Here is a 24,902-nt window from a genome sequence, read left to right as displayed (position 1 = left end):
CTACCATGTTATGAATACCAAGCACTCTGACCTCTCATCCCTACAGTAATAAAGCCTGCTGCAGGAACAGGACATGGCTACTACTGCAACTGCAGAAATACAGAGCTAGAATCATGCCAGGCAGCTGCTGCAGCAGCCACTTGGGTAGCAAAAAGGACAAGTGACTAAATGGATCACATGCGGACTAATTTCATATATTCAAACCTATTTTATACGCATTCCTCTTTCTCTTGGAGCAGACTGTGAATGGAGCTGTACACAAACCACAGAATTGCTGAAGACGATGCAAAGCATCAAAACAGCATCAGCACTGGAGCAAGCCCTGTCTGCTTATGTGATGGCAGTCTGCTGAGCAAACAGACCGCTGATGAAATAAACTCACTTCTTAACAAGCCTCCAAGCAAGACCTCTACTTGCTTTGGACAAAAGTGCTTGCAATGGGATGACTTTCCTTCAGAGACTGTTCACCAGAGTCTGGCTTTCTCAAGGGAAGTGTTGGCTCTGATTTAGGCCAGGCTGGCAGAACAGCATGCACCCCATCCATCCCGTGCTGCACCAGCAATGCCTTCTCTCACAGATCTCTTCTTTCACTCCTCGCTTCTCTTCCTGCAGAATGGGAGCAGAGCACAACCCCCTGGTGTGTGTTAGTTTCTCTCATTTCACTCCTGCTCTCTAGCTTTTTACATCTCACAGCCTTCTCCCATGAACAGGACATCTTCCTCTTCTTTTCACAGGTTGTAGCTCCTCCCAGTGTCTGCTGATCTCTAAGGATGCTAAATAATAAGATGTGCAGGCCTCTTCCCAGAGAACTGTAGATGCAGCTATGTCCCTTCTCTGCATTTGTCATGTTACTGCTCCTACACACATCTAAATTCAGCTCCATCAGCTCTCAAATTTAACTTCAATGTGAGCAGCTTGATTTGGCTTTAGCAATGCAAGAAGAAAATTCCACTTACAGTTCTGCCCAGTGCTATGTATTGCATTGCCAGAGCACCATCACCCAGCACGCTCTCCCCTTATAGCAGCTGTACTGCATCAATCCACCCAGCAGGAGGGTCAGCATTGCTCCCAGTAAAGAAGAGTTTTAGTGAGCTGAAGCAACCGTCCAGCCAACAGCAGAGACGGAGTCAGATTCCTGGGTCCCGCAAAGTCATCTGTCAGCATCAGACTTGGAGAGCTGGATAAGCTGTTCAAAGAACCCCACTTTGACCTTGGATGCCCAGGTGGGTTGTATATTAATGCAGGTACTCCTCAGCCAGCATGGAAATACCAAGATCTCTAGCTGCACGCGCTGCAGAATTGTATTCTGGCAGCACGAAGTTGATAACTGATTTTTAAATTATTTTTTACTGAGCTAGTTGTTGAATAGTGCTGGTTCCATGTTAAGGAGAGACCAACAAGCAGGTGGCAATACAGAACAGATCATCTAGAGGCATTTTCCTTCAGATATCTGTAACTATAAACCAACTATTATCAGCTTTGCTCTATTGCCAGTAAATAATTAACTGCGAAAGCATACTCCTCTCAGCCCCATCCTCCCCAATCAATCTGGCTTCAGGACTACATGCTGCCAGGACTGCTCACTATAGCAGCGCACTCAAAGCGTTTCACATGACAGAGGAATGGTGTGACTTCATTATTTCAGTGGAGACTTTTCCTTCCCAGTACAAGGGGGTGTCATCATGTAACTCCTGTACTTACAGCAGAAAAGTACAGCATATTTCACTTAGAAGGTGTATCAGTTGCATGAAGATGTAAAAACAGGTCTGCCATTTGATCCTGGTCATTCTTATAGAATATAAAGACAGTAGATAATTCAGTCAAAATCACATTAAAAAGGCACAGGGAGAGCACAAGCAAAAAATAAGTGCTGGAAAAACACTCCAGAATTGTGGAAACACCCTTCTCACAACAGCCAGAATGCCAGGGAGAGGCAGAGCAGCTCTGCCACTGAGCAAACGTCTTCATACAGTCACTGGGTTTAGTTCAGCTGGTGATAAAGAGTTCAGTCAAAATCTCCACCAAGGTGGAGTAAAAGGGGAAAATGGCTACATTAGACTCAAAAAGAGAGGCTTAAAAAATGAGGCAGATGAAAGAATGTAAGAAAAACCGTGATATACTGAGAGATAACAGTATGGGAAGGAAAAAAATAAGTGAAACAGATACCGAGAACAGCTCAGGAAAAGAGAAACCATGAAAAATTAGAATGAAAAGTAGAAAGACAGTGAGAGAAAAGAGGAATGGGACTGGACAGAGCAGCTGACCAGCACTTAGCAAATGTCATTTGTTTAATCTCATCATATTTGTCAAATAATTGACTTGCTTAATATTTCTTTTTGGCTTCCAATGAGCCATAAAGCTGATGAAATACCATTTTGTACAATTAAAAGCATTGAATACATTCGGCTCTTACTGATATTAATCTAATAATACATCTATCTGCTGGCTCTAAGTTTACACTTTTTTAAAAAAAAAAAAAAGTTAAAAACAAAGCTGGTAATAAATTACAATTAAGTACAAGTGCTTGGGGTGCAACTGGGCTGCTCAAAGCAGAGCAGCACAACACACCTTGAAAGATGGCAAGCAGGGGCTTGGCTAGCATTCCTGCCCATTCCCTTCTTCATCAGGAACTCTACGCAGGGCAGCCTTTGCCTCAGTTTTTACTGTAGTGTTTTTTTTTCCCCTCATATTCAACTTCAGAAGGCTCTTTTCACTCAGAAGCGTGAAGTTTTGGATCCCGATGACAAATGCTGTGGACAGCCCAACCTGGATGAGTGGGAAGGTTAGAGGACATCCATGCTGTTGGGCTGTCATCTTGGGAATTAGATGTTTGGAAGCTGCTCTTCACCTCCCCAAAAGGTTGGGGAAGTTTGGTGGAAGACAGCGATGTGGCAAACGGTGCTTTAGTACTGCTGCTCTCCCAAGGAATGCTTCCTGAGTGCCAGCAGCCCGCTTTTCACCGCTTCTCAGGAGAGCCAAGAAAAGAAATCAAGCTGCAGTTGTCAGCCTGCTTCTTCCTCTCTGGTCCAACAGCATTGTAAGAGTTCCCTCGTGATGGTTTGTGCACAGAACCTCCTTCAGAGCCTCACAGCATCCCCTTTCAAGCGACTCACAGAGCCCGCAGAAGAGCCTCCCTGAGGCCTTTGGTCTTGTTTCAACATCATGGCATGTGTGACCCCAAATGGAGGTCATGATTGCTAATTACTAAATCACTTAGCACAAACACAGAAGGTATGACCACACCGATGTTCACGTGGAGATCTGGAGGCTGTGCTGACAGCACCCACCTGGCACAGCCCAGCAGTGAGAGCCGCCAGCCTGCAGGCCCACCAGCAGGCCGACCTGGGAATTCCCTCAGCTCTGTTTCACCCTGCTGCTGAAACAACACAGTTTGTGTTGTTAATCAGACCAGGACTGCACCGGAGGAGTGGGCTGCAATGCCTGGCTGCATGAAGGGGGGACAGATGGCTTCACAGCCACAGCTCTGTTACAAGCGCCGCAAAAACCACACAAGCTTTCATTCTCCAGCTGCAAAACCAGAGCACTTCAGGATAAATATACCAGCAATTCTAACCAAAGCAGCACCCATATCCCCTTATCCCTGATGGTCCGGGCAGCAGGAGGAAGAGCAGCCTCAGCACGGCCCCGTGCTGGCACAAGCAGTCAGGGTGAGCGCATCCCTCCCTGCTCTCCTGCACAGTGCCAGTGTCCGAGGTGCACAGTTCTGTGCATGCTTGTGTCAGGCTCTGCAGAGGAGCGCAGCCTATGGGAGCTCGTGCCTATCGGGCACTGCCGGGAGTAACTGCACGGAGCGACGGAGACAACTTCAGGTAGAACGGCACAGCTCTTGCCAATGCTCCAGCCTCCATCCGCCCTTCTCCAGGCACCCCGGAGCTCGCAGCCCCCCTCGATTCCTCACCGGCTCTTTTGTCTACGGCCGACCGAAGCCCATCCCGCGCGGATGCGGGCGGGCCGAGCCTCCCTCCCGTCCCGCAGAGCCTCCTTCCCACCGGGCCGCCCGCGGGCTCCTCCCCGCGCGGGTGCAGCCGCGCCGCAGCGTCCCTCGGAGGAAGGCAAGCGAAGGGAGGCGCCGCCGGCCCCGCAGCCGCACGCCCCGCGCTCCGCCACCTGCGGGCCGCCCCCGGCCCGGGCACCGCCCGCAGCGCGCCGCGAAGGCGGGGACGGCCCCGCGGTGGGGGTGGGGGGGGCAGCGCGGGGCGGAGGGAGGCGGCGGCAGAGCCGCGCAGGTGCCCCCGCTCTCCGCAGCGCGCTGCCCGGGGCCGGGCCCACCCGCAGAGCGGCGGCGCGGAGGGGCGAGCAGGCGGAGCCGCCCGGTGCCCCGCGAACAGGTGGGCGTGCGGCTGCGGCCGCCGTGTGCCCCCCGCCCCGTCCCGTCCCGTCCCGTCCCCGGTCACTCACCCGGGCGGGATGCGCGTCCTGCGGAGGGCGGCGGAAGTTTGCGGTGGAATAGCGCTGTTTTGCGTTTGGTTTGGGTTTGGGTTGTTGTTTTTTTCTTTCCCCCTCCTCTCCGGGGGGAAAAAAAACAAACTCGACCACCGAATCGAGCGATTCCCCCCCCCCGCCCCTCCACCGCCCGGGGCTTCCCGCCGCGCTCAGCCGTGCGTCGGACCGGCGGCGAGGTGAAGTTTCCACCGCGGTGGCGGAGGCTCCCCCGGCGTGCCGCGCCCGCCCCGCATTGGCACCGGGCGCCGGGGCGCTCCGTGCCGCCGCCGCCGCCCGGACAATGTGCGTGCGGGGGGAGCGCAGCGGAGCGGGAGCGCGCCCCGCCGGCGGCCGCGGCACACGCCCAGGCTGCCGGCCCCGCCCCGCCGCCACTCACGGCCGCCCGCCGGCCCTGATAGGCGGCCCCCGCCGCCGCCGCCCTCCGGGTGGGCTGCACCGCCCGTCAATCATCCACCGCGGCCCGCCCACCCGCGGCCTGGCTGTGGGGCGGTGGCGCTGCGGCCGGCCGGCCTGTGGCGCTTGGGGCCTGTCGCCGACGCGCCGCCTGTGGGGGGCTCTGCGGGCGGCCCCGCGGGTGGGGCGCTCCGACTGCCGCGGGGCTCCCCTGAGCCTCCTCTTCTCCTGACTGAACGCTCCCGGTTCCCTCAGCCGCTCCCCGTCAGACTTGTGCTCCTGATCCTTCTCGGTTTCGTTGCCCTTCTCTGGACGCGCTCCAGCGCCTCGATGTCTTTCTTGTAGCGAGGGGCCCCAGACTGAACGCGGGGCTCCAGGTGCGGCCCCACCAGTGCTGATCACCACAGTGCTCCTGCTGACTGCACTGTTGCTAATACGTGCCCAAGCTTTGAGGCAGGACTGCAGAATATGGCTCCAAATAAAGTCTGTGCTCCTGGTACTGCAGAAATGCTGTTCGCTCTGATGCAATTCTCAACCACATCACCACTACTGATTGTTTCCATTAGAAAGGTATCTGCTAATCTGAAAATGGATCTAGAAGCCATTGTTCTAGATACTGCCGTTGACACAGTAAAAAGAAAGCTCATGCCCTGCAGAGCTCAGGGCTGGAACAGATGAAGCAAGCTGTGAGGACACCTGCTGAGAAGCCGTACAGGTTTTTTCAGGTCTCACATACTGTTGCAGCAGCACAAACGAACCTGCTGGAGCACTTTCTATAAGCCGGAACACAAACAGACAGGTCCGAACAAAGAGGACGAAGCTTCAGCTTACCTTGAGAATATTTGCAGGCTTCTAACAAGACCTCCTGCTTCGGAACAACCTCTCTGTTCTCCACAAAGCCAAGAAGAGCAGCTTGCAGAAGCACGGCATCTCTCCCATGCAAGCCAGCAGCAGCGGCACGCACAAAGGTGATGGGTCTCTTCACAGGCAGGCACACGTACACACGGCGCACCGCCTCTCTGCACTGCCTGTCTCATCTTGTCTTCGCCCTTCTGGTGAGCATGCAGGTACTGGAACATACAGGGATCTTGCATTTTGCACCCTGCAAGTAAGTTGTTTCTCAGTACCTAAGTGGCCCAGGACTGATCAGGGAGCAAAAGACCCAAATAGGCAGGATAATAGATGAGTGTAGTAGACAAAGCTCTCAGAGAGCAGCGATGCACTGTCATAGGCTGCCCAGAGCAGCTGTGGATGCCCCGTTCCTGGAGGCGTCAAGGGCAGGATGGATGGCACCTGATCTGAGTGACAGCCCTGCCTGTAGCACGGGGATTGGAACTGGGTGGGCTGTAAGGTCCTTTACAACCTCATGCATTCTATGACTCTATGAAAGCTATGGGCGAACCTCGTGCTTCTTGGACTTCTCACTAGCCTACATGTAGCAGGACACATCAGAAGAAGGGACTGAAGCTGCCTCTTGCTCATTCTTCAGTGCTGTGATCACATTAGGACATAAGATACCTGAGGACTACTTGTTGTTGGCAGGCTGCTGAAAGACAGTAGCAGAATCGTCTATTGGTGACTCATAACCACACATAGGGTTGATGACATAAACTTGTGAGGATACTGAGAGTGATATATCTTAAGTATGCCTGACACTACCACCACCCCCCCCACCCCCCCACCCATCTCTTTTTTGATAAAAAAGACAAAGTTCTGGTATAAGTTGCTGCATCTTATGCATCTTTGCATCTCAGCAAAGTTGCTGCAGACAGCATAGCTCCATTGCTTTTGGCAGAGCTAGATGAATTTACACTTGCTGAGGATATAGCTCATTCTGTGCATAACGAATAATTCTTCCTGGTTACATACTTTTTTCTTTTTTTTTTTTTCTTTTTTTTTTTCTACAGGGGAATGCTTCTAGAAGAGAGAATCCTCTTATTTAAGCACAGGAGCAATGCCGCAGCAACAGCAGTGCAAATTGTACCACAGATAAGCTGGCAAGGTTGTTAATTCTGCTAACAAAACTCCCTCAGTTTGATATCTCCAGCAAACTCCTCTGCCCACCCACAGCTGCCCAGTGCAGCTCCTGTGCTCTATGGCAAACCTCTAGGGAGGTGCAGAGAAATATGTACCTCTCTAGAAATGCTGCAGTGGTACTAACTATTGCAAGCCTTTCTTGTCAGGAAAGGAAGACTAGTCTAACTTTGAGCCCACTGACACACAGTGCAATAAAAAGGAAATGGGAAGAGCATCACAAGATCCTTACTGCCACACTAGTGTTGTCAAAACCAAACCTGCAGTGGGGTTGAAGAGCTGCTCTGTCATTCCAGTGCCTCAGTTTTAACTCATCATCTTCACCAAACTGTAGCATGCATGTAGGAGGCCATAACTCACGGACTTCCTTCTCCCATCAATAATCATGTGACGTTTTAAAACAGCAGTCTAAATTCAGCCCTGTAAAAGTTATGTTACTGATTTCTGTAAGTGCTGTGACCCCCCCCCAAAAATAATTCCTTGATGTTGTCTTCTTTCCTCTTCAATCTCTGCAAGAAGGAGGCTAATGTGACATGAAAACATACAAACACAAGTTTGTAAAATTGAAACTTATGCCACAAACTTAAACAACTGAACTCACTCATCAGGTCAAGGCTATCCCCAAGAGTTTTGAGATGTTAATCTTTTTTAGAGGTTTCTCTAGTAAGACCACCCAGGTTATTGCCAGCTTGAACTCAACTCTCTTTTGCCCTTTAAAAAAAAATAAAACAAAATAAAATAATAATAATAAAAAAAAAATCATGAAAACTTCTTGTGATCATCAATATCACCAGCAAAGCAAACAACTGCACTTTCGTAGCTTCACAGGGATATCTGAATACATCCAAATTTTGCTCTCAGCAAAAATATCTACACGAAGGCCAGCTGAAGGGTATAAGTTCTCAGTAGGCAGAGGGCAGATGAGTGGTGTCAGGTTCCTTTGGTTGTTTTCCTGCATCTTTTGTTCCTTTGCCATATCCACAATCTCACCTAGCTTTGTCCTAATTACGTAGAGTACTTCCTGGTTCCTTCTGTGCCTTTTGTGTTGTCTCTACGTTCACATAGTCTGTTGGTCTGTTTTTCTGGATGCATTTTCTTTTTCTCTGTAATTGAAACTTTCTTGAAGTGTTCAGAAGGAAGATTGTATCAGTGTGCTCTCCATATCATTATCTCTGAGAGCGTGCTGAGAAAAGCAGAGATTCTGACGTGCTTTCCCACAGCACCATATTCTTCATGATTATTTAATTTATTCCTTCTGCAGACACACCAGGCTCGATAAGCCTTCAGGTACTTCTGTGCTGGGATGTAGTTCTTGCTCATCTCTTCCGGAGCTTCAGGGATAAGTTGTGTCAAGGCAGAAAGAAAACTGATACATGACAGAATTTGAAAATTTTGAGTTTTCTAGAGGGTGCAAATTGTTTCCTTTTAGAGCCGGATAGTGCAACACAAGTAACTTGCCATGGCAGCCTGCTTACCAGACAGAAAAAGGTGAGAACCACCAGGTGCTTTGTTACTGTAGCAAGGGAAGAGGCAGAGACCCTATCGTTTTTGGTCACTAATGAGCTGCACACCATCTAGTAAGTTGTCAGCAGAAGTTCATGTTGTATTTGATGCAAGCTGGCTGATGTGTGAGCCTCTTTGATACTTGGATCAAAACTGAAGTGCGGTCAGAAAGAAAGAAGGAAGTGCTCAGAAGAATTGAAACAAAGCTGGATTCTCAGAAGCACAAGGCCTAATCCATATCCGCAACAAGCTGACGCAACTCTGCAGATGCCAGTAAGTGACAAACCTTTTTCTACAGAAATTAATTTGGCTTCCACTCTCTGGCAGTCTCGGTTCTTTTCCCAATTTCTTTCAAGAAAACTCAGCTCTGCAGATCTGGAAGTATTCTGAAGTTATCTGGGACAGAAGATGGCATAGGCTAGTGGAGTCTGTGTTCACATCCGTTCTCTTTACAGAGATGCTTCTGGGAAGGGCAGACTTCCTGGCAGCTTACTTGTATTAGTGAGAGAACTGAGAAAAGGCAAAGTGAAGTGGTTAAGGACAGTGAGGGGAAACCCTCCTTGGTGTCACTATGCAAGGAGAACAAGACTCGTCTCTGTTAGCTCAGAAGAGGATGACTGTGAAAGCTGCTATATGTGCAAGAGTTCCTAGAAGCCAATGTGCTTAAGGTAGGCTCATTTGTTAAAAATTAGCAGGATTAGGATAAATAGAAAATGTTAGCTTTACACCTAAACTGGAAAGGATACCTTCTGGAGGAGAGTCTTCAAAAAGTGAAAGAAAAACAGAAAGTTTCTTAATCCCTAGGCTACTGACATGAGCTATAAGTAACATTGCTCCCATTGTGCAATGGCATAAATAGGTGCTTTCCCTTTTTGCTTTAAGAAAAATCTATCCCAGTTAATGTTTAGCTTGTTGATATAGTATATCAACATATATAGATATATAAAGTATTTTGGAATAGCACAGTTGATATAATGGTTGAAAAGTGGTGAACAGTGAGGAATGGCAACCTTCTGGGCTGAATTTACAGGTAAGACTGCTGTGGCTCCTGGACCATCTTTGTCTAACTTCTCAGTGAGGTGTAGAGAAAATACTGCTAGCTCACAAGCCCCAGCAATATTATGGCTTGGAAAGCAGCCCCTGAGAGAAGCTCTTAATGTATTAGATAAATCTATACAGGCATGCAAGGCTATAGCTTACTCCTGACAATGAATTGTTACACCGTGAGTGACTGTCTAGAGCAACACGATGGGGGAAATCAGAGTCTACTCTTCACTATAATTTACTATAATTTGTAATTTCTACACTGTCTTTTAGAGAATGGGAAAGGTATGCCAGTTTATCCTTACTACATGTTTCACTGAAAGAGGCACAGGCACAACAGATGTCATCAAATGCGTACCATCATCCCAAGGGTGTGGGGCTCACAGAAATACCTAAAACTTGGAACAGAAGTGCAACTGAGAGATGATACAGACAAAAAAGACCAGTGAGTCCTGGTATTGTTATTTTTTTAAAGACAGACGCTGAGCAGAACTGATTTCCTGTAGTAATCAATTAACCAAACCCTGAATTAATTCATTAACCATCAATCAACTGACAAAACCTTCCACTCATATTATCTCCAAAAATGTGACATTGCTTCAGATGACCCAACCGGTGAGTGAGCCCACTTTGTTTTTAAACCTAAAAATTACAGCATTATGGATGGATTAAATTCTACTAAGTAAAGCGCTCGAGTTTCTTTTAACCGAATCATTTGAAAACATTGCAGAAAATTCTGGTTAGCTATAGCAAAATCATCAGTCTTGGAGAGTACTGTAGTCCATGATAGGATCTTTCTCATGGATTTCTTGTTTGCAATAAGCACAAAAATTCACACAGCACCTTGCCAGGTGCCTGACCCAAGCCCTGCAGAGCTAGAGAAAGATTCCTATTGACTGAATTGATTTTGCTGCCAGTTGGATTTGATTGATTATAAACTGAATATAGAAACTCACAGATATGAGATGTTCTGCTGTCATAGAAGGCAAAGGCTTTGTAATCACTGCTTGTCTTCCGCTGTCTGAAAACACAAACAACTGCAGATTCTTGTTTTATATTTAGAAAACAACAGCAATTCCCATACAGAAGTGGACATAATTAAAAGTCTGGTCAGTTCTAATGGGCCAGTCTCCTCGTAGGAATAAGAATCATATCTCCCTTATACATGATATGCAGTATTTGATAATGTGAGACCCTCATCTGTGAGGGCAGTGGGGTATCTGGACTTCACATTCTGCTGGTGGGGAGGGGGATGGGATATAAATCCAACGTGTAAGTTTGACACTAATGAGAAGTAATATTGCTCTCTACAGTTGTGGCCCAGTCTGAAGCACACTGCCTTCTACAGAAAGTGTCCCCTTTGCTCCAGCAGGTGTTTGCTCAAGTTTCTAGCAAATCTTTTTGAGTTTTGTGTTATTTCACAAGCACTGCAGCTGATCATACAATGAGTTTGGAGCCTGAGATACTTAGAAACGATACAGATTCCTTCATGAAATGCTCTCCCCAGGTGAGGGTGACTAGAATTAATAAGTATCCCGTGTCCACTTCCACTTAATCCCAGGCCTCCCCAGGACCAGCAGGGGTCAGATAGGGCAGGAGATCTGGTAAGGTAGGAATCCACAAGTTAAGGGCCATGCTGACTTTCCTGGCAGTGGTTTGCTGGCATGAGCACAAGAGCTTTTGCTTGCTCTCTGCTTCAGTCAAATGTCAATCATTGTCTTGGAGCCTGATTGTCAGATCACCGTATAGAAAGAGAGGCTCTTGCCCTCACCTTCATACAACAACAGCTCCGGTCTCTGAGAGTAGAAAGCTGTATTTTTTAACAAGCCCTCACAATACTTAGTTCCCTTGTGATTTTCCTTTTCAAACTCTTCAGAGAAGTTTGAACACTCACACACCAACAGTTTCTTTTTGGGACAGCTCGGATCACTTACCATGCTCTGGGTCTATGTCACTTGTGCTGACAGGAGCCAGTCTTCCAGGCATGGAAAGCAGTTGGGTTGCTAAGGGATGTCTTGCTTTCTCTGTCATTTCTGCATTCACTGATGTGTGACAGATTTATCTTTGTGGAGTTCAAGGCTTCCCTATAGCAGATGAGTTTGTACTTGAATCTGAAACCATCCTCTGTTCTCCTGGAGGACATGCTAAAACTATTCTCACTTCTTTAAAAATAATCTTCTTACTCCTTTGTCAATTAGTACAGAATTTCTTCCTCTCTACACTGCGGAACAGTTGTTAACTACATCTGTTTCTCAGAGATTTCAAAGCAGTGTTGCACAGCATGCAGCCACAGTAAAACTAAGTAGAATTAAAGACAGTGGTGTTTGTTCAGTTAAACTACTTGTTTCTTTTCCTCTGATTGCTTTTTAATGTGCCAGCTGCCCTTTGTCTCTAGCCCTGCCATGCTTCCCTCCCTCTCATCATCAGATTCAAGCTGCTTATCCTTTTCTTTTCTGCCATGTCCTTCATTGATTTCTGTTTTTCTATTTTCCACAAGGAAGAAGGAATGGGCTGCCCAAGGAGGTGGTGAGGTAACAGTCTCTGGAGGTTTCAAGAAAAGGATGGCTGTTGTATTGCATGACATGGCTCAGTGGGCATGGTGGGGATGAGCTGAAGGTTGGACTAGATGATCTTAGTGGTCTTTCCAATCTTAATTATTCCATGATTCTATGTTTAGGAGCCCCAAACCTCGGTTCCCAGACCTACTGTAAGGTTTCTCTATTATGATGTCCTAAGCAACTTGTTGCTAATTTCTTCTTTGGCCTCCAGCTCTTGACTTTGCCTTTTCCATTCCCAGTGTACTTCTGCTGGGGAAATACTGAGACTGATGTACCACAACACCAATTAGAAGTGTGACGCGAATCCAAGTGATTGACTGAATTTTAGCCATTGACTGTGAAAGCAAAGTAAGCTAATGTTAATCTACAGATGTTGTATTAACACTGAGAGTTTTCCCAGTCCTCATTAGCAATACACTTTGATAAGGGTAGAAAGTGTTAGCTATGGTTTCCCTTCAGTAAGCTGTTTAATCACCAGAGCTTACTGGCAGTAGGATTTGGGAGACTTAGGCGATCACAAAGTGTATTAAGAGTAATACAATACTCTCTAGCTTTCCTGTGATATCGCATGGAGGAAAGAATGGATTCAGGGCTGCTCTGTTCCCTAATTTAAGAGGCTCTAGTGTGTTTCAGGCACTGTGTGGGGGGTGAGGACTGGGCCAGAAGCTTCTGCCTCCTTAGCCAAGATCTTCCTCATTTTTAGGGGCGTACTTCTAACAGCTCTCCTGCAGCTATCAGCACATGCCGGTGGACTTGTTATAGCACGTTGAACAGCACATTCTTGCTGGCTCACTGGGGTCTGATCCAAAGCTTACTGCAGGCAATGAGGAAGATTCATAGACTTCTTCAGTGGCCTTTGGACTGCCCTGCGGACACAGAAGCACGATGGCTGGTAAGTACATGCATGAGAGAACTCTGTTTCACTCCAAAGAGATGGCAAAGAGATTCTGCATTCCAAACCTGTACATCCTGGAACAGTAAAGCCAGTATGAATCCTACTTAATAAGTGACTCAAAATCACTTTCTCCCTCAGTTTCTGAATCATCTGCATCTCAGCCTTTTTGAGGTTCTTAGGTAATGGGATGAGAAGAGCACTGCATCTGAGGTCATTCCCACATGCACTGATTTCCAGTCACTTTTAAAATGCTTTCTATCACCGAGCAGCTCTCGTGTAAAGATCTCAGACATGAAGTAATCCTTCCAGCACTTCTAGAGAAAAGCTAGCAGCCATTAAACCTGTTTTACAGGTGGGTGGGCTGAGCTCCAGTCTGACAGAGATCACAAAGCGCGTTTAAGGCCAAACTGCCTGAGCTGCCACGTTCCCACAGCAGCGATGACCGCTCAGGGGGAATATTAACCTCCTTTGTTAGAGTGCCCAGGCAGAGGGGAGGGCCACGCAGTCTGCTGCAACTCCACTTGTGTACATGCACACATGACTACAAAGTAAATAAAACTAGCTGGCCTTGTGCCTTGAAACTGGGAGTCCCCAGAATGAAGGCTTAGTGTATGGTAAACCAACATGCTGTGCTCAGCCCTTCGTGCTGAGCCATCAGGCAGGAGGGAAGGTAAAGCTCAGGCCGGGTGCTCATTCCTGAGTCACCTTCTTCAGCATTTGTTATTGCCTAGCGTGTTAGCTTGCTGGATAATAAATGACTTCATTCACTGCAGCAGTGAGGACACTATTAAAAATTAACTCTGGCAAATGGCCTCGTGTATTTTTCAGACAGAGGCAGACAAGGGAGAAGAGGAAAAGAGTGTTGTTGAAATCTGGTTTGCAGAAAGGGCAAGTGTTGAGTTTTATTAATGTAGTTAGTTCAGGCTTCAGTTTAGTAAGTGCTGTTGCTGGCAATTGATGATCAAAATTCCAGGAGCTTAAGGAGCTTTCTAAGCTTAAAAACAATCTGAATAGAGAAGATGCAATAGCCATATTGTAAGGCAGGTCAAAGAGTAAGATAAATGTGGATTACTTATTTGAAGCATAATGTTTTACTTGTTTGCAAAAATAAATGATTTTATTACTTGGATGTTACTACCATACATGTGTAATGTGATGTGTAATGAAAAACAAACTTTTGCTTCAGGTATTGCACCGTTTTCTCACGGTACCACACTTATAACCATATACTATCCATGATAGCATGCAGAGTATATTTACCAAAATGGAAAGCTTGCATTAAAAATTGGAGGAACTAAGCCAGCTTGCATATAGATCCCCCATTTTCCTGGCTTCTCTTGCCTCCAGCACCCACACAGTATCCATCAAATTGTCTCAAGACAATCCCAGGCTGCATTCTAAGCAAACGTAGGGCTTGGGCAAGATGCCAACCTGCTAGGCTCAGAGCAGGGAGTTCTGCCTGTGTGCACCGTCCCACTCCCACTGCCTGCATGCTGCAATTCAGTGCAGAGGAGCTCAGCTTTCAGCTCAGCAAAAAATCTCTCAGTGCTCCTTGCTCCCTTTGTGTCACTCAGAGAAAGGGATGTGATCTGAAGCTTGCTGACGCTGTTATTAATGAACCCACTGATGACAGAACGTCCCTCTTGTTCTGAGAGCAGAAAAATAAATTCAAGTCCATCACTAAACCTTATTCAGATGGCTTTGATATAGCAGCAAGCAGCGTGCCCCGTCCTGAGCCCAGGGTTCCCAGAACATCTAACAGCTCAGTCCGTAGATGGCTTGATATCCATGGGGAGGCTGGAGTGTAACATAAGCTGCGCTGCCAGGTGCAGTGACTGTGCAGGCAGATCTGCCTGCTGGCTGCCATGCTTCTCCCAGAAGCATACCACAGTTGTTGATATCATACTCTGTGCTGCAATATGATGGCACCTATCAAAGGGCCAAGGGGTGCTCTGCATGTACCACATCACCTGGCTGTGTCTATGTGCCACAGGTATTTGTAACCTTTAGGGTTCATTGTGCAGGCAAGATGCTATAAAGTTCCTGCATAAGATGGGTTAAGAATTTCCTGGCTGAAGGCTCTCAGTTATTGCTGTGACCAAGTTGGAGTCTTTTCCTACTCTAATCTCTTTCCTTACCTGCTGCATTCCAGTGGCTTGTGCACCTTCAGCATCTGCCTTCCACGGAGCTAGCTGGTAAACAGTGAGCACAGCTGAATGCTGCACACCTGTGTTTCCACTGACACTTAAGGAAATGTGCTCTTTCTACTAGTTTAACCCTGTTAGCTAACCCTGACCTGCTCCTGCAGAGAATAATCAACTGATTACTTAGAAATTAGCCAGCTGCCACTGTTTGGTGTGCAAGATGTCTGTGAATGGTTAATGAATGTCCCTGTGATAGCCCAGCTACGATATGGCATCAGGAGCGACTGCTGTGGGTCCTCAGAGAAGGACAGGTTTGTGGTGATGTGGTATGAGATGTTAGGGAGTGCCCACATTTTGCATCCCCGCTTGGTAGTATTTTAGATGTGTATATCCATGCTGACCTCCAGTAAAAAAACTACCTGAGCCAAACATGGTATACAGATCAGTAGATCTCTGAGAGGAGCTGGATTTGAATTATCCATTTTATTCTTGGTTTTTGTGAAATGCTACTGAAACACATGAACTTCTGCTCATCTCAGTGCATGGCATGAGTCACATCTCAGCATCCCATTGTACCAGAAACAGTCACATATAAATCCAGCACAGGTTTGCCCCCTTTATATTTTCCAAATGTTCAGATCCAAATTGGAAAGGAAATGGTCAAAAGCCCGTCTCCGTTGCTACCGGGGGTGGGCAGGTCTGGAAGTGCAAGGTCTTTGCTTGGGCTGTAGGAAGTGAGTGGAGATGAGTCACAATATTGCAAGACAGTCCTACAGACAACAGTAGTTTGTAGACATGAGATGCTTCCATTCTTATTTCTGTTTTCTGCTGCAGGGATGTGCATGGGTGGAAAATTCAGCTCAGGAATTAGGAGTTTCTGATAAACCACTGCAGGGATTTACCCCAGGGTTTCTTTTACGGTGTTTCAAGTAAAGAGGATGCTGGGATGGAGTGTTCAGCTAGCAGTGTAATCATGCAGTGATGAACTGCAGAGTTCACAGCCAAAGAACTGATCTGCAAGCAATGCTGGAGGCCCCACAGCAGACAGCATGTCATGTCCACTACCACGTGCTGTATCCTTGAAAGCAGACTGTCAGGTGGGGAGCTGGAGGTAGGTGTGAGATTTGCATGAACTGTGATGTTTTCTATGGTTCAATACTCTGAAATACCACATGAGCAATTGTCTTTGTTTCACGTGGTATGCTGAGATATGTAACAGAGTTAACTTGTACTGACAGCGTATAAAAAGTACAGGAGCATACCAATAATCCATCTTCTGTCAGCACTAATCTAACTTAGCTGCTGGAATAACAAAGTACACAGTCCTTTTTCTAAGCACACATTATGCAAAGTCAGAGCCAGGGCTGTAAGGAGGATATTTGGAATTCAAGCCTCTCCTGTCATTTTTACAACATGGAAACATCCTTCCCTCTTTATAAGCATAGGCTTCCTTTTGCTAGCTAACATTGATGGGGAAGTTATGCAATTCAGTGACCCAAATACAGAAGAATCCCTAGGCTTTCCAAAAAGACTTCCAATGGGAAAGGGAACATGAGATCCTTAAATTTTAGGGAAAATCCCAACATTGGATGGTGGTGGATTGCCTTATTTTTCATTCCTGTGAAGCTTTTGCTGGACTCAGATTCAGGCTGTGCACTACAGAATGGAAAGCAGAAGATGTATAGAGTCAAGGGTTTCTTTGACAAAGCAAATAGGAAGCCCGAGCCCAACCATTTTTGTCTTTGCTCAATTCATTCATCAAAGCCAAGCCAAAAGGAAGCATAAATTGCTGAGTAGACTGTGGAGCTGAAATACCCCAGGGACCATTCGGAATGGCATTTGAGGCAAAAGAAGCAATTTGGCTCCTTTGTATGTGAGGATAGAGAGCCACATCCCCTCAGACACAGACATTAGGATGACACAGGTGTGCATGGAAATGTTCAGGAAGGGTATGCAGGGTTTTTTCCAGCCCAAACGTAGCCTGCAGAACTGCCTGACAGCAAATCTACATGCTGGTTTCCTCCCTGTGCTGCTGGACACTATGTCCTGGGACTTGTGAAGTACTTTTGTCAAAGCTGTTGTTTGCAGTGTGGCTTCTAGCAGTGCTTTTGGGAGTGATGGCTGAAAGCCTGGGTGTACATGAGTTGCATGCAGAGTAAGCTTAGAACTTTGCAAAACAGTGCAAACAAGCAGTGAAATTGCCTGCAGACTGGTGCTTTGAACTGATTAATTTTTTTAAAAGGTCCAGTTTCTCCACTGCTTCATACTGTGTGTTGTCACACTGATGGTAAGTGAATATAAACCTTTCTGATTTGCTGGCATTTTGTGGTGGCTTTGCACTAGCACAAAAAGCAAGCAAATGCTGCAAAGCTGCTGCTTCACTGCTTGAAGACAGCCCGACAAATTTCACAACTAATGCCTGCCTGGCAAAACAGAACTATTAACACAGTGAGTTCACAAGTTTTCCTCACACTGCAGAGAACAAGTGCTGCTCCTGAAAAACTATGGCAAAACAGACCTTGACCTGAACTTCTTTCCAACACCAGTTCATTTTTCTCTTAGTATAATGTTGGAAACAAAGTTGTAACTCGGTCATTGACCGTGGAATTCATCCCAGAAGAAATGCAAAGACCACCAACAATGTGGACCAGGTGTGAATTATAAATAGCATCAACAAGAGGCTTTTGGTGTCCCAAGTGCATTAACTCCACAGCCAGCAGTATTCCTTTTATATTTTTATTGTAAGCCAACCATTTTTAAGCCATCTCAGTAAGACTACATCTTGCTTGGGATTTGTGAACAGTGAAGACTGTAATTTAAATGAAACCCCTCTAGTAGTAATAAGTTTTAACAAGTTTTGTATCTACCAATTATTTAGCTAACATGGTTGTCTGTATGCTGTAGGATGGCTCTATTTACGTCCTGTGCAGTGGGACATAGCCTGGAAGAGCAGATGTGTGCAGATAACAACCCTAGGCTCCTCAACGCTGGAAATGATTTGTCAAAAAAGAAGAGGAGAAAGGTAGATGTCCTTCAAGAGAAACACAAAACAACGATCTTTGTTTTATACACAGACATTTCAAGTTAACGTTGGTTCATCTTGAGTCATGAATGATACAAGCAAGGGAATTCAAGCATGCTTTCCAGGCTCTCAATATACACTTTTTTCATATTTAGAAAATTATGTTTCCCTCTTCCTAAAATGGGTCAGGAGAGAAATCCTCTCCTTATTTATTTGTTTATTTATTTACAAATCTCAGTTACAACTAAGACAGAATTAGGAGATAAGCCCTGCTGGAATTGGGATGTTACGACTTGCCATTTTAGGTGTTAATACAGTGCCCCATTTCACTTTTGTTACTTCATGTCTTTCGCTCTGATCAGTTGCCTCAATCATACATGAACGCAGCCATTTCTGGGTAGAGTCATTTTGTCACAAGCCAAATTCTGTCTTTCTAAAACAATAATGCAAAGGGGGAAAAAAAACCACTAACCTGGCATTGGCACTGGGGATTGCTTGAATGTAAGCAGAATTCCATTGGAGTTTCTTCCTTGCAGCAGAGCTGAACCTGCTCAATGCTTAGGTTAAAGAGACATCCCCACAGTACAAACCAGCAGCATCACATTTAAAGCTTGCTGTAAGCTTCCCTTTTCTCTAAGAAACCATGCTCTGTTGGAAGGTGCAGCTTGCTGCCTTTTATTACTTTCCAGTCAATAGTAGGGACAAAGAAAAATCATGACTGCCAACGTTTCACTGTGAGTTAAAATGCTCAAAAAATTAGTTACTCTTTTTTTTTTTTTTTTTTTTTTTTTTTTTAGGTCTAGTTCAGCTTGAAAAGATACAACTTTGTGTGAAATGCCATATGTTGCCTGATGAAGCTTTCCTGTAAGGTTGTACTTCATGAATTTGAGTAAGCCTGTGAAAAGGTGCAAAAACAAATGCTTGGATCTGGTGAGTCAGAGAAAATGTTTTTTAACTGGATCATCTCACTGCCCTTTCTTTTCATGCCAGATGCAGCTACAGCGAAGTAAATTCAATTCACAGATTTCTGTCTTCCTCTGGATCTTTGGATCAGTTCTAACTCCCACCCAGTCTCATTCATTGCTTCTGATGATGGTATCCTGAGCACCTGCTGTGAGCAAAATTGTTCTTACATCATCTTACGAACACAGTGACTTCAAGCATGTGAAATCATGAGGTTAATACCACACCCAAGGCCTCAAACAAGGCCCTTTCCAGGTGTCTTGGCTGAATTTTTGAAAATGCTGTGGTAATTTCTAGTTCTTGATCAACACAAGAATTACCACAGATAGAAAGAGTTCTGCCGTACAAGAACATGAAAGAATGAGAGAATGCAGAGCAGCAGTCTGAATGGGGGAAGTCAGAACCACAGTGTAAATTACTCTCACCTTAGATTTGATTTTTGCCTTGCATAAAATGGTAGTGAATATATTTGTTCTGCATTAGCTACTTGCAATAATAAACTTTTGGAGGCACAGTTTTTACCATATCTGGTGTATTTTAGCTGGTAGTGTTAGCTGCATTGACACCTTTTTTTGATACAAAGTATGAAAATTTGAAAATCAAATCAGAATGGGGCAAGCATGAAGGTATCCCAAATATGGAATGACAACAAAATTCCTGTTCCTCTGCTTTCAATCCACATCATAGAATCATAGAATTGCTCAAGTTGGAAAAGATCTTAAAGATCATTGAGTCCAACCACAACCTCAACATACTACCTAACTAACTAACAACCCTCTGCTGAATCATGTCCCTGAGCAAATGTATAACACTGTGGCAGTGGTAATGAAAACTGGATACTCAGAAAATGGAGTTATCCAGGGATAAAGCAAAATTTCAGGAGTTTAATACACTAATTTGGCACTGAGTAATTTCTGCCTTGCTGAATAAAAAGAGGAAGAATATCTTAAAATCATCACATTTGGGATGATATAAGAATAGGGATTACACACACCCATCAGTCTGAACCTCAATAGCACGTAATGTTTTAAAAGAAAATTTAACTGAAAGCATAATTAAAGACAATGGAAAACATGGCAGGAGTTTCCCAAGGGTGGATTACAGCCACCCCTTGTAATGGGGCTGGTGGGAAGAAAAGGCTGTGCTGAAATGGAGAACATCTGAAAGTCTGCAGTGAGAATTCTTCTGGGCAATACTCATCTCCTCTTCTGTTAGTGCCCTTTGAAAAAAGCACAGAAGCATGCTAATGATGTTTGATAATGATTAAGCTGCATCATCAGAGGGAGGCTGGAAAAAGGGGACAGAGCAATAAGAATAGAATAAAATGTAGCGATAAAAAGTGCAAGGTCACACACTTACTTCCATGAAGTGGGGACTCCCACTCCCCCAGAGAGGACAAAAACCAAGAGGAGCCTCACCTCAATAGCTTATGATTACAGATGACCAATTTGGCATGACCTTGATAACGCGATCTCAGGATATACCAGACATGGCATTTCCAGCAAGATAGGATAGTATATATTCCACCATGTAAGACACGTGGAGTAAAGGCTGCTATTCTGGTCACCCACCTTCAAGGAAAAAAAAAGCTAGAAAAGAAAAAACAGGGTGATACTAAAAATTGTGAACATGCCTCTAATGATGGAAGATTTTGAGTTTGGCTTGTATGACTTAGCAATATAAATGTCAAGACGAGATGAGAGCAGGCCCTATAAATATATCAGGAAAACAAATATCAGAGAGGAGTTATTTTTAGCTGGAAAATATTTTGGCAAAAGAACAGATAGGTATAAACTAGCAATAAATAATTGTAGTCTATAATTTAGGACGCCTGTAACAATCAGAGAGAGGCTACTAAGAGGAGGAAGAAGAGACTGGCAGGTATCTAAGTGACTTTGATGTGGTTACCTGCAGTAGAATTGGATCCCCTAATGAGAAAGCCCCTTTTTATCCTGTATTTCTAAGGTGTAGTGCGGAGGAATTCCTAAATGTCAATTATACAAGTATCAACAGCAGTGGGTGTAATCAACAATATTTATTAGTAGGTGGAGTGACTGGTTGCTTTTTGGGTACGCTCTGACTGGATAGAGCCACAAAGACAGTTGCATCTCTTCTTCAGAAGACTCCAAAGGAATAGCATGTCTGACCAGGCTTGGTTTTCAGAGAAAGTTTTGCCTGATCCCTGTTCATTTGCATTGCATCAATATAATTAATCCAGTCTAACCTGTTCTAGTTCATGGCACTCCTGCGATGGTGAGATCAAAATCAGGTCCAACATCTCTGACCGGGTACGCCATTTGTTAATACTGCAATTTAAAGGTTTTAAACATCTTGTGGCAAAACTGCAGCATAACTGCTATAAAGCTTCATGTATGTACAACGTGATTCCTGGATAGAGATCACTTCAGCTCCATAGTTATTAATTCACAGGTTTCTCGCTGACCTTAGCTCAGCTCTGGGAGCCATGCCAGAACAATTACAGTAACTCTGAGCAGCGCAGGCATAAAGCTCCTGTATTTACTCTGAAATTGTGCCAGGTTTTCTCTGGCTCAGTGATGGAAAGATGCATTTCTTCTTTGATTAGTTTCAAATAGTTCAGCCTGGGTTGGCTATAACAAGGTTACTTCATTAAAAAAAAAAAAAAAAAGAGGAGAAATAAGGTATTATGAAGAGGTGTGCATACACTATATACTTGCTGCATAGATAACATTAAGGAAATGCAAGCTAAAAAGGGGGGAAAGCGAGTCAAGGTGACTTGTTATCCAGAAAGTAAGTGGCAGAGTTGGAAATGAAATTCAAGGGGAATATACTTCACTTGGTGTTGTTTTCACTGAATTGTGCTATCTTTGTGGAGCACGCTGAGGCCCACCTCCTTCCTTCCTGCAAAGGTAGGGCAGCTGGAAGGCAGTGACACCAGGTGAAGCTGAGCATGCTCACCACTTGGGAGACCCAGGCCCCTGGTGATCTTCTCTGACGTTAATTGACTGTCAGACCTTGCAAGAGGGGAGGGAACACATTTCCTGATCTGTGGTTTAAGGTAGTGTTTTCCAGACTCTGGAGTGAATTTCACGTTGCAAAGGAAATGATGATGCAATCTTCCAGCAGCTGCTGTGCTCCAGCATCCTTGCAAAGGTACAGTACATATTTTGTGGGTGTATGTGTATATGCAAGCTGCATATTCAAAACCCCCATTTTTCTTAACAGCAGGCAGGCCTCCAGGTCTCCAGACCCATCTTCCTATCCCCAAAAGAAACACTGCTAAAGGTTGCTCCCAGCAAAACTGTAGCGGTCATCCTGAAAGCGAGCTCCTGAAAAATCAAGTTTTTGTGTAAGACTGCCATGGGTGTGACCTCATCTTCCTACGTGCCAGGTCTATGAGTCCTGTACCTAAAGCATAGAAAGGTTCCTCATAACTGCAAGTGAAATGGCAAGAGCAACGTTCTGAATGAATATATTGTGATGAGTCTGAAAGATCAGGGAACGCGTGTCTTTGAATAGGTAAATCTAATTGATGAACGTGTGAGTCTGATGGTGGAATTAACCTGATTTAATTAATTACTCCCTCTTAGTGGAACTGCGAAAACTGACTGTAGTGTGCTTTAGTCTTTCAGTTTTTAAAATCAATCACATTAAGGGAAAGTAAACAAGTTTGGTTTGGAGATGGAAGGGCTGTTGTGCGCTTAGTTTATATGGCTCTGCAGATGCCCAGTGAGCTGCTGAGCTCCAGAAACTGAATCCTGTATGCTGGCCTGTCTATGCTGGGGGTGTATGTAGTGATGTAGTGATGGCTCCATGTCTTCATGCCCAAGCTTTTAGTTGAGCGGAAACAAACCATCTTGCCTAACATAGATGGGATGAAGATTTGCTTCAGGAAGTGTATGGGAACTGTTGGGTCACAGCCTGAACCACTGATTGAGCACCTGAGGAAGACCCGGTCAGCTGTGGGAGCACAGGTGAAGGCAATTCATCTCGTGACCCCTCTTAGACCTCATTTACAGGCTGACCAGTACTGGGGAAGCATTTCTGGTTGGGGATCTCTTCCTTGTGGAGTCTTTTCTGTAAGCCTAGCTCTTAGGACACCGGTGAGTGCCTTTATTTTCCTTTGAAATACCTTCTCATCTATGCTAGTTCTTTTGATGTTACTCTCCCTGTATGGCCCTTCCACCAAGTTAATGTTTCCAATTGTAACAGGCGGTCAGCGGAACATCCAGATGGCCTGCTTGGGGATGTCCCAGAAGCTCCCAACCTCCTGAAATCACTAAGTGTTCTTGATTCACACCAGGGGTTGAACAGTGAAGAAGAACTGGAATGATGCCATAGTGCTTCCCAACAGGAGGTGGTGAATGGGACAAGCATGTTGCTGCTCGTGCAGCCAAGTGATGAGCCAACAGTGCAAGTTCTGCTCTTGCTGCTAACAAAGCTGTACCGCCTCTGCCTCAAGCTGTTTCCTGCACAGCTCTCCTTGCCCTGCAACCATCCCTAGGGCTCCGTTCAGCCAGGATCCCTCGCTTCAGGGAACACGCGGAGCTCTCCTCCCCTCAGTGCCCATCATGCCGCAGCCGGTCGCCAGCCGGCGGGCACGGCGCGTCGCGGCGGGGCGGGGCGGCGGAGGGAGGCCGGGGCTGCCCCGTGGTGGCGGCCGTTGCCGGGTAACTGGGGCCTCCTCGGCCGCAGGTGGGAGCCGTTCGGGCCCTGTGGCGGCCGGTTTCTGTTGCTGGGAGCGTTTCTTCGTGCCCCGGTCCCTCGCAGGGAGCAGTTGGTGGCAGCCCGGAGGCGCCAGAGTGTTTGTGGGAGCCGCGGGCGCCGCGTTAGCGGGCGGTTGCCTGTCCTGAGCAATCCCACCAGCCCGCTTGCCCGTGGTCATGCACCTGGCCTGCATTGTTCTCGTGGAAAACTCCATTATTTCACCATGTGAACGCTCCTGTTCATCTCAGAGTTTTCCATCCCGTTCAAAATTTTCTGGTGAGTATGAAAATGTATTAATCAAATGCATTTTTAACCTTTTACTGTTGTAATGTAGCCTCAGCTAATTCTTAAAGCCCATGAAGTGATTACCGAGTAAATAATTGTTCAGCAAATACCTTATTTTTGCATATATGTAGATTCTTCTATATCAGTCTTTCACACACTCGTGTTTCCCTCTGGAAACTGTTCAGCTCTGCTAGGCTGTACTGCCACTCTACAACTGCTTGAAAGGACAGGTTGTGGCCAGATGGGGGGCTCTTCTCCCAGGTAACAGCGGTAGGATGAGAGGGAATGGCCTCAAGCTGTGCCAGAGGAGGTTCAGGTTGGGTGTTAGGGAACATTTCTTCTCCAAAAGAGTGGTGATGCAGCAGCACAGGCTGCCCAGGGAGATGGTGCAGTCACCATCCCTGGAGGTGTACAAGGAAAGGGCGGATGTGGCACTGAGGGTTACAGTGGGGTTGGACTTGGCAAGCATAGAATCTTTTCCAACAGTAACAGTTCTGTGATTCTGCATGTACTGTTACATCTTCAAGACCTACTGATCATGAACGTGTGTTGTTACAGCTGATGAAGTAGTACTTTGTTATTGTGGAATGCTCAGAGCCTGTGGAGGTTTCATTTGAAGGCTTTGTTCTTACTGTTTGTTTTTTTTCTTGTTTTTTGTTTTGTTTTGTTTTTTTAAGCAGGTTATGGAGGAATCAAACAAGGAATTGCACTGTGGGCAAATGCAGCATTGAAGATAAATGGAGATGAATGACTAATAAATGAAAATATAGCAGAAGGATGGAAAGAAGAAGGGGCAGAACAGCAGCATCGCTGGAAGAAAAGGTGAACTAATTGAAAAGGCACAAGTGACTAAAATGTCTCAGATTTCTATTTGATGTGGTTTGGTCCAATTTAAAGAATTTGCATAAAGA

The 24,902-nt window shown here is 45.7% G+C and overlaps 1 protein-coding gene across 1 annotated transcript in view; it reads left to right on the top strand.

Moving 5' to 3' along the window:
* Window positions 1-24,768: 24,768 nt before the first annotated feature.
* Window positions 24,769-24,902, top strand: part of LRRC56 (leucine rich repeat containing 56) — a gene marked incomplete at both ends in the record, with an annotated part of 52,616 nt that continues 52,482 nt past the window's right edge. The window contains one exon of the mRNA XM_079537414.1: window positions 24,769-24,813. Coding sequence (XP_079393540.1) covers window positions 24,769-24,813 — 45 coding nt within the window. The remainder of the gene's footprint in view (window positions 24,814-24,902) is intronic.

This window comes from Tetrao urogallus (assembly GCF_951394365.1).
Source record: "Tetrao urogallus genome assembly, chromosome: 6".
NCBI classification, from domain to species: domain Eukaryota; kingdom Metazoa; phylum Chordata; class Aves; order Galliformes; family Phasianidae; genus Tetrao; species Tetrao urogallus.
The sequence above is the reverse complement of the archived record's forward strand: the minus strand, read 5'-3'. Positions and strand labels throughout refer to the sequence as shown.